At 36.4% G+C, this 12,348-nt stretch overlaps 1 protein-coding gene across 2 annotated transcripts in view; it reads left to right on the forward strand.

Annotated features, from left to right (window-relative positions):
- Window positions 1–152: 152 nt before the first annotated feature.
- FIGN (fidgetin, microtubule severing factor) overlaps window positions 153–12,348 on the forward strand; it is a 105,899-nt gene continuing 93,703 nt past the window's right edge. Inside the window, exons 1-2 of one of the 2 annotated variants that reach the window (XM_027637147.1) lie at window positions 153–385; window positions 1,147–1,316. In XM_027637147.1, the coding sequence (XP_027492948.1) occupies window positions 1,292–1,316 (25 nt within the window). In that variant the 5' untranslated portion in view covers window positions 153–385; window positions 1,147–1,291. The remainder of the gene's footprint in view (window positions 386–1,146; window positions 1,317–12,348) is intronic. The other variant, XM_027637149.1, reaches the window with a different exon arrangement.

Here is a 12,348-nt window from a genome sequence, read left to right on the forward strand (position 1 = left end):
AAGCGTGTGCGGGGCCGCAGCGCGGGCTCCCCGCCGCCCCCCGCGGGAAGCGGCGGCCCCGGCGCGCAGGACCGCGGAGCGCCCCCGCCCCCCGCGCCGCTCCCCCTTTGAAAACTGATCTTTGGCTCTTCGCGTGAAAGTGATTTGAATTTGGCTCGGCGGCGCTCTGCGCAGGCGTCCAGCTGCTGGCATGCTGGCTCCTTGCAAAGCAGCTGTTTTGGGTTTGAAATTCCAACATGGCAGAGGCTGCAGTCAGTCTTCCCTTCAAAAACTTGGAATGATTTCAAATCATAGGCACCTTCACTTAACCCGAGCCCCCATTCATCAGCAAACACATCGGATCGATGCTACTCTAACCTATCGGGTTCTTGTACCAAATCTCCAGGTAAGAGGATCTTTTTTTTTTTTCCCCCCACTAGTCTTCCTACCATCGTTTTAAATTTTATTTCATCTTAAAGCTCTCCGAGACAGCCGCGTATTAATCGCCTGTTCGTGCCCTATATATTTTGCCTAATTTGCAGTCGTTTTCTGATACTAAACACTCCGGTCTGCTTGCCTGATCGTAGTCTGGAAAGTACAGATATACAATCGCGGTGCATGGTTTTTCCTCCTTGATCATTGCCAACAATAGTAGGCAGATTAAGAGTTCGCGATTGCAAGCTCCCTCCCCACCTCCTCCTCCTCCTCCTAATTGGATTTATTTTTAAGTTGCTTTGAAAATAATAAACTGCAGGTAACGTGAGTCTGGACTTTGAGGCAACTAACTTCTGACCAAATAAGTGCAAATAAGAATCTCACAAAACAAAAGTTAGGTTTAAATTGCTGTGTCTTGGCTGGGGAGGGCACGAATATGTCAGAGAAGCTGTTGCAGTAAATGTAAGCACATCATCTTGGAGGGGGTACAGCGTGGTGGGCGTATTGTTGGCTCAGGAGGGAGAGAAAGATGTATAATTTAATGGTATATACAATCCACTGATCCTATTACTATCCTCCCTGGAGCTCTTGTTAGTTTCAATGGGAGTGAGTGAAATTGACATGGACTTGCATTCCTGGTCATGTGCTTTTTTTTCCCCTTTCTTTCTTCTCTTGTGATCTGAGATCCCCTTTTTGTTGATGTTGCTTTCCCACTTAATTATATGCATGTAGGTTAAATGAATACCTGACGAAAGGGCCCACGTTTCAAGGCAGTGACATTTGATAGCTGAGAGGAAAAGTGGCTTTAATGAAAAGCAACCTTTGGAATTCCTGCTTGTGAAAAATCCAATTCAGCTTTTTGTGCTGCCAGCAAGAAATGATCAGTAGCACCAGTGTTTATGGTATGTCCGTTTTGGGATCTACTTCCTTTGCATCTAAATAGCAAAGACAAATTTAAATAGCATGATAACGCATTGAGGACTCTGCATGCAAATATTTTGTAATAAATACCTAATGTTTAATAGTATATTTTCACTTGTGTATATATATAAACATTTTTTTCTCTTGCTATCATTTGTTTATCATTTCTGCTTCGTTTATAGCATTATATTTGTCCATTGTATTGATCTCACTTGTAAAACCCGAAGTTGCATGTTACTAGCAGTGCACTATATACACCACTGAACTCCAATGGTATGTAAATTAGGAAAACTCGGTGAGTGGAGAAGGTGAAAATGTGTAGCAATGAATATATGCACTTACACATCTATGTGCTCTTACATCCATACCTAAAATGCATCCTTTCCTTTTGCAAACTAGTATTTTTTCAGCATTCATTTAAACTCCAGTTGATTTTCCCTCTCTTACTTTCAGCATAATCATCTGCTAGAGGTTCTAACTGATTTGGGGTGAGGGAATGTTTTGCATGTAAACAAACAAAATTACTGTTGTGGCCGAATGTTTAATACGATTTAATAAGGGTTATTTTATGCTCAGTTTACAAGTGTCTGGTTCACACTGCTCTGCTCTCAATTTGTAACAGAATGAAATAATCAGGTGCTGAAACTGGCTTAATTTTAACGGTCACTCTCCAGCCCCCCATGCTGCCCCCTCCTTCAAAAAGTGGGATAAAATGGAGCATGGGAAATTTCAATAGATTTCCTTGTGGTGCAGTACATGCATCTCTAGGTATGTGGTTAAGGCTAAGGAAGTAACAACAAAAATGACTATTAGTCTGTTTTGTGCAAACAAAAAAAGGGGGTACGTTCACTTTTTAATTGCATGTGGTAGTAACAAATAAGGATGGAGAGAGACCCTAGACCCTAGGACAGAGAGAGAGCATGTGTGTGTGTGTGTGTGTGTGTGTGTGTGTGTGTGTTTGGGATAAGGGGGAGGTCTGGCGTGTGTGGCTGATGATCTCTCGTAATAACATATCTGAATGCAGGAAAGAAATTGAGAGAGCAGTTGCACAATGTACACTCCTATTTTGGTGTTGTAGGTGACTATATTGCTAAACATATCCTGGGTGCTATATGATTGCATTTTGCATTTAGAACTTGTTGACTTTGAAACGATCAATAAGGCAACTGTTTATTTTAGATGCACATAATTCGCTCTGAGAAATGTTTTAAGGGGAAGAGCAAGCAAGCGAGAGCGGAACATTTTTTTTTCTTTCTTTTTTTTTTTTTTCCTAGAGCTGTTGGAGCAAATGTGATTGCCAGATGGGAGATTTCCCTCTGTGATGTTAAAGCTGTAATATATATTCAGAGCAGATTGGACTGCTGCTTGTGATGAGGAGGATATTACATTTATAAATTTTAAATCGGGAATCGGACAGTATGCTGAGAGCTGAAATTGGATGGTGTGGATGGTTTGGACTGTTAAATGCGATTTTCAGATAATAATAATAATTATAGTAGCAGTAATATATGTATATATAATAAACATGATACTATTAGGCAGCTATATATATTCCGTGACACTTAAGTATATATTTCCAAATACGACTTTTCTCTTTTCCCCTCTTCCCTAAAATGTTAGGGATTGGAGGTGGTTGGAAGGGGTGTTTAAGAGCCCACTCTTAGGAGAAATCAAATGTAATCAAGTTCCTGTTTGAGGAAAAGTTTTGCTACAGTTCTTGTTGCGAATGGATCTCTTTCTGAGTTTTTGTTTTGCCCGTGCATGTGGCCTGACAGTACCACAATCCTGAAAGGCTGGAAAGTGGGAACTAGTCACACTCCAGCAGCTCTGCTGTTGCAAATTAAAAGTGTGTTGTGGTCAGGAAATGAAAGCTACAATGTCTCTTTTGAACAAGTCGTTTATCAAGAGAAACATCTATCAAGCAGTGACTTGTCAGATTGGTCCTCTAAAAGTTAGGTCCGAAGTGGAAGCTACTTTGATGTTTTTGATCACAAATTTATAAAATTGAGAAAGCTGGAAGAAGTAGGACCGATTTGCACTTAAAAATGACTCTGCTTGGGGCGTGACAAAATCATCAAGTATCTGTGATACAGAGCTGGTAAACCAAGGAGGTATCGGATCTTCTGCCTGATTTTTATTTTCAGATTGAAACTTTAGCTTTGCCACACAGACAGTCTCTTTTCATACTTCTAAAGATCCTGTCTGTACGAATCTGTGCATTATTTCGACAGGGATATTTTCTTGCTTAGGAATACATCTGTTGCTTCCAAATAGAACCTTTTTCTGTTATTTTTGTGATGGTATTTATAGATGTATATTGCCTTGAGAAGACATTTTTTCCTCTCATCTCAGTCTTGTTTCTTTTTCTGTATTTGTAATCTCAGTTTCTACCTCTCCTCCCTGTAAATCAAAGTTTCTTTTACTGCCAAAGTAATGTTTATTGCAAGCAAGGTACATTTGAAGGTATCTGTTTGCACAGCTTAAAACGTGGTAAGAGTCCTATTGAGTGTATCTTCCTCTTCTCATCTTCTTTTTGTTTCCATTTTTTGGCACGTGAATCATGCTTTCATTCTCAACAGAAACAGTATTTCAAATTAAATATAAAGTGGAGATTTCAAGTAAAAAAAAAAAAAAGACGAAAACAAAGTCCAAACTGATCTTTTATCTCTACCTAATTTCAATAATTTGAATTGTTTAGCAACTTCACTAAAAAGTTTTTCATTTTGCATAAAGTTTGTGTTTGGATTATCAAGGAATCCCTTTGATGAAAGAGGGATTTGGTGTTTGCTTGTTGTTGGGTTTCTGGTTTTTGTGCTTTTCTTTTTGGCTAGGGTATGAGTGAAATCTTCCTTAAAGCAGGATGCTTTGACTTCTTTTCTTCAGTGTCGTAAATGAGACTAACACTGCTTATGGTTACTTGATAGAGACCCATTTGCAAATAGGCAGAAAACAGCAGCGTGGTGGGAGTTTTGGTGAGTGTTATACTTGCTAATTAATCATGTTGGAAATGAAGGAATCATAGCATGTTAATAAAGACTCATTGTTATTTGATGTTTGTAGCACTCCTACGTGAATCTGGTGGGTTTGGGGGTTTTGTTATTATTTCCCCCGCCCTCCTTAATAAGGTACCTTCAGTATCAGATCAGATTGTTTTTATTTATTGCAACATTCTGAAAGCACAGAGATGTTTACTTCTCTTATTCTAGCAGTATTTTAGAAATATGAAGACTGTATTGCTATTAATATTTTTATCATACAGTTCCTGGGAAAAAATGACAAGTCTTATGTCATTAGCTGTCCTTTAAGATGTTTTTATATTTAAACAGAGTCAAACATTCTTTTTTTTTCTTTCATCTTCATATAAAAAGACCTACTACTCTTTTCTTATAATTGAAAAATGGCACTTGATGAACTTTTTTGCCCTACTTGCTTTTGCATATGTAGTAAGGGATAGCAACTAAAAATATATTCCAAAATAGTTTTTATACTAGCCTGTTGAAAATTAAACTGTAAACCACTTGGATGGTGCTTCTGTTTCCTTGTTTTGGTTTTCAGTATGGCTCTTATCCGATGTGTCATCTTTAGTCTTTATTTTTCATTTTTCTATTCATAACTGCTATATACAATGGAGAGGGAAGTGGTAATCTCTTTCAAACTACAAAGCTTTAATTTCAAAATTTAATAAGTTAATTAAGGCTATTTTATGCTGCATGAACAAGGTTTGAGATCTGCTTTTGTTTAGATGCTGTATTCTTTTTTTAAGATATAATTCCTAGAGGAAAATGATTCTGTATGGTTCCTGTCAATAAGTTTGTTCAATGAATGCATACAAGAAGCATTAAATATAATGACTGATCTTTCTGTAGTCTTAATCATCAATTAATAAGCTTATCTGCTTGTTAGGAGTGGGTTTAATGGTACAGAATCAGCATGAGATCTGCCTATATGAAACATTTGTATGTTTATAACAGAGTGAGTTTTGATCTTACATCCCCAGATCTAATAATAGAAATATTTGGCTCTTTGCCCTCAATCAATATATCCCTTAGGAGAACAAACTTCACATAATACTTTCATAAAGTGCCAGATGTATTGATACGAAGTTGATAAATTTAATTACTGGGGTTTTACATTGATTCATTGATCTTATGATTGGAGGAAATTGTTTCGCAGACATTTCTGAAGTATCAAGGAATATTGTATGTTGATAAAGCGTGATTAATTGATCAATCAGTGCTTTTTTTCCCTTCTCGGTCATTGATAAAGAAAGGCATAAAAATAACTGTAAGAAGAATTTGGAATAAACTAATTAGAAATTCTCATGTGTTATTGACTGAGGAGATGAGAAGCAGAGCACTATGGAGGTGGGAAAAAATGAACTTTGAAGTGGAATTGTGCATGTTGGGCCAAATCCTTATCTGATGTAAATAATGTTTAGCTTTCAAGAACTACAATAATTTACAGTTCCCAGAATCTGTGACTTTTTAATGTTGTTGTTGTTTGGTTGTTTTGGGTTTTGTGGCTTTTCTTTTTCTTTTTTTCTTTTTCCTTCCCTGGGTACTGTTCTTTGGCTCATTGGAAGCTGTTTTAAATTAGATAATATGGCTACTAAAATGTAGGGAATTTTAGATAAGCATCTGATCCAAAATGAATAGCATAGCTATAAAAGCAATTTGAAGAGCTGTAAATTCAGGATTGCGTATCCCTGATTTTGTTGCAGAGTATTGAAATCTTGCTAGCTAGAGATGCTATCCTCTAAGTGAAAACTTATCTTCCTTATGGGAAAGATGACTTCAGGGAACTCTAGGCTGGGAAAAGGCCTGGAGTTTCTTTTGTTGCTAAAATAATAATAAAAAAAATCCAATACATAGAATTAGTTATAGGGATATTTTCCAGGTGAAAAACCTTACGGGAGTATTTGGCTCCATTTCGGTGAGGTATGCGACCTTTTCACCCTATGTCAATGATATTTTTATAGAGTGTGTGAGAAATGCGAGCATAAAGAAAATTCCTTAAGATCATTCAATTTTTATTTTCTCTTAAAAAAAAAGAAAGGAAAAAGATCTCTGAATCTCAAAACAACATATACATCTCCCTTAGTGAAACTGTATTCCTTTAAAGGATGGTAGCTAGTGAAGAAAAAGAGAAAAAATCCACTTGCAATATGTTACCATAGGTTCGGCAAATACAGTCTTATCCTTCAAGGAGCAGAGAATCCTTAGACTGTAATGGAGGTCAAAGGAAATCTAAGGTTTTCAGTCCTTTAATAATTGTACCTGCCACCCCCCTGATCAGCATGGTAAAGAGAATGAATGTATATGTATTATATTTCTTAGAAGATAATTTGTATTTGCAGCAACCTACTAAGTACAAGTGGACTTTGCCACTATTGCTTCTAAATACCTGTTGATGTTGGCCCCGCTGTGTGACAAGTGAGGGAAAATGAAAAGAGGAAGAGTTGGTCGGTCTTGGTTACCAAAGTCTTGAAAAACTGGGGGAGAGATCAGGCTTTGACAGGTCAGTCTGAGAAACGGAAGAATACGAGAAAGTGTAATCTGCAGAAAGCAGCACTGATTAAGAGCATACGGAGATGTCTGCAGTGATGAAAACGTGGAGTCTGTGCTTCCCTCTTGCCGAGCTATGTTGCTGTGAGGTATCGGCACACACAGTATGGTAATAACAGTATTGTATGTCTGTTCGGATCGTGCTGTAACAGTACCTGTCAAACATATCATAATACTGAACTATCTGTTTAATCATATAAGCAACGCTACTTACTACAAAAGCTATTGTATTTGTACAATAGAAAGAACAGCCATACATTATTTAAATAATAGACTAAAACTTTGTTCTTTAAACCATTTTTCTACATAGGGAAAAAAGTTTCGTGTGTCTTGGCTATAATTAAAAATAATGCAACTACAGATGATTGTCATACCACTGGCTGATTTTTTAATTTTTTTTTTTAATACTCTATTAAGTATGTAGTCTGATGTACCATGAAACACTGAAATAGCAATTACCAGTCATATTTATTGTAACCGAAAAACTATTTTCTTAGTTCTTTTAAAGTATAGTGCAGCTACTACTAGTATGTTGTTAGTTAAATTTCAAATACCCTGGAAGTGGACAAGGATGCTGAGATTATTTTGATACAATAGCAAAGTTTAATGATGTAAGTACATTTTTACTCCATATTCCTTAAAATCATATATTGCTTTGACTTTTTGCTATCTGTTTTTAACCCTTTTGTATTCTACTTTAAATCTGTCATGTAGTTTTCTAAAGCGTATATTCTGTATATGAATTGCTCAATATATGAAGATGTATGCTGCAATTTATTTTGTGTGATATTTTAGAATGTGTGCATGTGTCAAGCTGGTTATAGATTGGTGATGATAAATTGGTTTCAGTAATCTGTATCTTATTTGCATTAATACTCTAGCAGTAAGAGCATAGTGTGGTCAAACTTCATGATCTAAGCTAGCGGTCTCACATCTAATTTAGCAGGATTTGAATGAATGATTCTCTGGTATGGGTCACAACTGAACTTTTTGTTTCTCTTCTTCAGTGTGATAAAATGCTTAAGGGACATATTAATGCATGTTTGTGGAACTTCTGCTAATCCGAAGGGAATTTGAAAATGAATATTGAGAGGAGATGGGAGAAAGGGCTGAACCTGATGGGTCACAAGGGTTTGTGGCAGGAATGTATCTTCATGTTCTCATTCAAGTTGTTTTGGGTTTTTTTCCCTGATTTAGAACAACTGCTGTTTGCCTTTTAATATGTTGGAAATCACATCCCTATTTTCCTCGGAGAGTTTTTTTCCCTTCTGTCTCCTCCATTCTAGTGCACAAGCAAGTCATTAATAAAAAAGCATTTATACAGTGGGCTTGAATTATCACTTAATAAAACTGAGAACTGTAGTGCTGCGAAGATATTCCTAGACAGTACAACAGATGTTACTGTGTGTACTTGTCTTCTGGAGACACAGTGAGGGGAAGAGCCAACAATTACTTTATATTACCAAGTGACAGCACAGGGTGGATGGGAATGATAAAGTTATATGCAGAAATTATTAATCCCTGACAATAGTATCAATACTGACATTTAAAATATTATGAACTGATAGCCCTGCTGTACAAACTGCTGTGATAGCTGTGCTTTTAGATGAAAAGCAGCTATTTATATGCCTTACGGCTCAGTGTGGTCATGTTGAAAGTATGAACCTACTCATCACAGACTCTGAGAAAGTGCAGGTTAAGATCCTCTGTCTTCTTTAGACCTATCTGATTACTTCAGCCTCCTGTGTTGACGCAGAGAAAGAAACAGCTAGATTCTATGCTGGAACAATAAGGTTTGCAAGCACTGACTGATATAAGGTATCCCATTGTGATACCTAAACCAAATTTTAAAAAAATCAAGCATCCTTTTCAAGTTAAACTTGAGAAACAGAGAAAGGAACAGCAAAGATGTATCTGAACACACTTGAAGGAGCACCATTTACTTTCAAAAGAGATCTTTCCCATCACTTGTGGATAGCTCCACCATGAAGAGCAATATCAAAAGATCTCAGAAAAGTAACTATTCTTTTATGTCTTTGGGAACTCAGATGCTTACAAGATTGTTTCTGAGAAGGAAAAGAATTGATCCTATTTTCAGTCCCTTGTTGGCATTTGTGGACCACATGACTATATACAGTATTGTAGAAATACATTCTTGGTGTATGGATCCAATTCTGTTTGCTCTTGCAGCTCTAAAATAACAGTGCAATGTGGCTGTAAGAAAATTCAGTTTGGACAATGTGTTTTTATTAATTTTTTTTTGCATTCTCTAAAATAGTTTAATTTAAAATACAAATGGAGCTTGCTGAAGATCTTTAAACTTAATTGATAGGTCATCTGCATTATTAAAGTAGAGAAATTAAAATAGTTTATATTGTTTTTTCATGAAAATATAGACTTAAAGTCACCTGTGATAATTTGCAAACAGTATATATCCGGGCAGAAAATTGCTAGGTTTAAACTATCAAGATTCAGTTATTTTTAATATGGAAGGACACTATAAATTTGTTAACTCTTCAGCTAAATGTAGACTTGACTTACAAAATTAAGTGGTTTTATGTTTAATAATGATAGATCTGCAGCTTTATATTAACTTCATAACTATACTGGTAAGATATTGAGCATACTGTAAATGAGCAGATATTCCACTTTAAAGATAATAATTTTTCATGTGTTTATAGAATTTCTGATAATTTTTTATTTCTTACTCTTTGCTTTCGATAAAAGCTGAAATAAGTATATTTTGGAAAATGTTCATGCAGTAATTAACGTTTTTTTAGTCATTGATTTTCATTTTGTTCAACTTTCATTCATTGCATTTCATACACCTGTCCTGTGTAGGCATTCTCTATGCTGCAACACTGGTTTATTTTTCCACTTTCAGTTTAAAACCTTTAGTGGTAACATTAGTTTAACTGGTACCATGGTTGTCCTACCAAGAAATTTAATGTTATTCAGATTAATATCAGTAAATCATATGTAATGAGGGGTACGAGACACTCTTTGTTATTTGGCCCCTAGTATTTGTCAATGTAACAATCATATTGAAGGTACACTTTAATATGCAGGGAACATATTTGTTAATTCTATAAACACATAGTTCACTAGCTTTGAGAAGCCTTTCTTTTTTTAAGTTAGACATAGGTAAAATGTATCTCATCATGTGCTTACAGAGACTGTGAATAACCAGTGTCTCAATTAATGACGTTTTGAAAGTTTTCACTAGTTAGAAATGTTCAGAGTTATAATGTGATTATCCATAAAGTACAGAATAACAAATTGACACTAGTATTCATTTGGAGCAATAATTTTCACTCCTAATTAAGGAAAGATGTTTTGTTATTGATTGCTTAGCAAACACCACTACCAGCCTCCCCACCTCCCCCAAGATGTCAGCTGTTTAGAGATGGTAGAATTCACTACTTTCATTCATAACAGGCAACTCCTTTTTGACTAAAGTTACTGTTCCTTTCTGTTTCAAAGCTGCTACAACAGCTGCAGTTTGAGCTTGAAGGGTCTGAGTGGCTGAGATAACATCACGAATAGTATAGCATCTCAGCAAGTGCAATTCAGGTTTCCGCTTTTGGGTGCTCAATTATCAGAGGCACTGAGTCTCTGCCATTTCTATTGACTGTGGATATGCAGGTGTGCAACAGTTCTTAGTAGCTAGGTCTTATAAGCAATTTCCCCAAAAAACGGTAGGTGTTAGCTTTATTTGTACTTCTTAAATGCTACAGTCTCACTCTTGAAGTATTAATGCTGTATCATAGAAGAAACAGGGCTTTTGATTTTTCCTGGTTGTTGTAAAAACATATTTTAAATTTGTCAGGACAAAAATACATGTGTTATGTAAAGGTATAACAAATGATTCATTTGTGATTTTGCATGGAGGAAACTTTAAACTCAGTTTGTTACTGTGTAGATGTTCCAAGGAGCAATACAGAGTAGATGATGCTGTTCTAATTGCAAAATCTTCCTTAGTTATATTCTCCCTCCTCCTGCTCCTTCTCCCTTCCCCCTCCCCCCCATGGCTTTTTAAACAATTATGGGCATTGTGCTCCTTAATGGTGCATAGATAGTTACTGTAAAGATAGATGTCCTCATATAATGAGTTTCTAATAATAATCAGAGGGACTTAGATTAAACTGGTTTTGTATAGAAATCTTACAGTGTGAAAAAGTACACCTAAAATCCTGAGATATATTTACAGGAGCTATTTACAGAGAACTAACCCAATTTTGTATCTGTACATATGTGTGGGGCAAGGGGAGCAAAGGCATACGTCTGTATGTGCCTACGTTTTTGTCCACCTGCTTTGAGGACTTCAGAAGATTATTTTTTTTTTTAGTACAGATTTCTATTTTGCTTTCTGATAACAGAATATGTTTTAAAATCATGGCATACTAATTAGCTTCTGTGTTTACACTGTAAAGCTTGAATCCCTTCAAATGACTTCTACCCGCACTGTTCTTTCTATCTGTTGCTTCCCTCCCTGGCACTGTCATCCTCCTCCCCCCAACACAATGAGGTTTCTTACATTGGATTTGTTGCTTTCTTCCTTGATCTAAAGTTCTGAAGACAAGTAAATGAAAATGATAAGTACAGTAAGAGATAATTGTTACTTTAAAGAGTTGTCGCTGTATTGGGAATAATATCTTTCCTAATAGGTACTGAATCAGCAAGGCTGCACAATAAAAAGAGCAAAATAGTTTAACTTATGGTTTAGAAATACATATGCCATTTAAATGGAAACAAACCTCCAAATCTCCCACATACCTTTTGGGGTTTGGAGAACAAAAGCTTACTTGTACGGTCCAAATTCCCCTGGGCCTTAATTTGCAACACCATTATTTAAGCCTGGCTGATATAAACCCATTGCAAAGAAACAGAATCTCTCTTTCCTGGCTTTTTGAAGCCATTCCATGCCCCCCTCTCCCTGCCTACCGATGTCTCCCAACCCCCCCCCAGCCTCTTGGTCTTACTGTGAAACTCTTTTGTATTTGAAATATAGTAAACGTAGAAATACTGCACTTCTAAAACATAGGAAAGTGGCATTCTGCATTGTTTTACTGAGATCTCTACCAACACTTATGTAATTCTATCTTCTCAGTAAGATAAAGGCTATAATCACTTTAATATTTGTTGTGTCCTCTACCAGGTGACCAGTCTTTTACTGTAAAGAGACGCTGATATAGTAAGTTATTTCTTCTCTAAGTCAGATCTTATAGAAAATACTAACTATAAAGTGATGAGAAACTTGTGCCCACTTAAAATGCTCCTGGGGTGCCAGGCTCTCTGGATATCAACTCCTGGTTACAGTACTGGTATTGTCAGATGCTCAGCTGGAAGTGGTTCTGGAGCAGAACTGGGTTTGGGTGTAATCCCTAACAGCTAAGAGTAAATACAGGAATCACTGTAGCTTGATGCAGCATTGAGTACTACAGCTGTA

Source organism: Corapipo altera, unplaced genomic scaffold (genome assembly GCF_003945725.1).
Source record: "Corapipo altera isolate COAL_440 unplaced genomic scaffold, ASM394572v1 45, whole genome shotgun sequence".
Lineage (NCBI taxonomy): Eukaryota > Metazoa > Chordata > Aves > Passeriformes > Pipridae > Corapipo > Corapipo altera.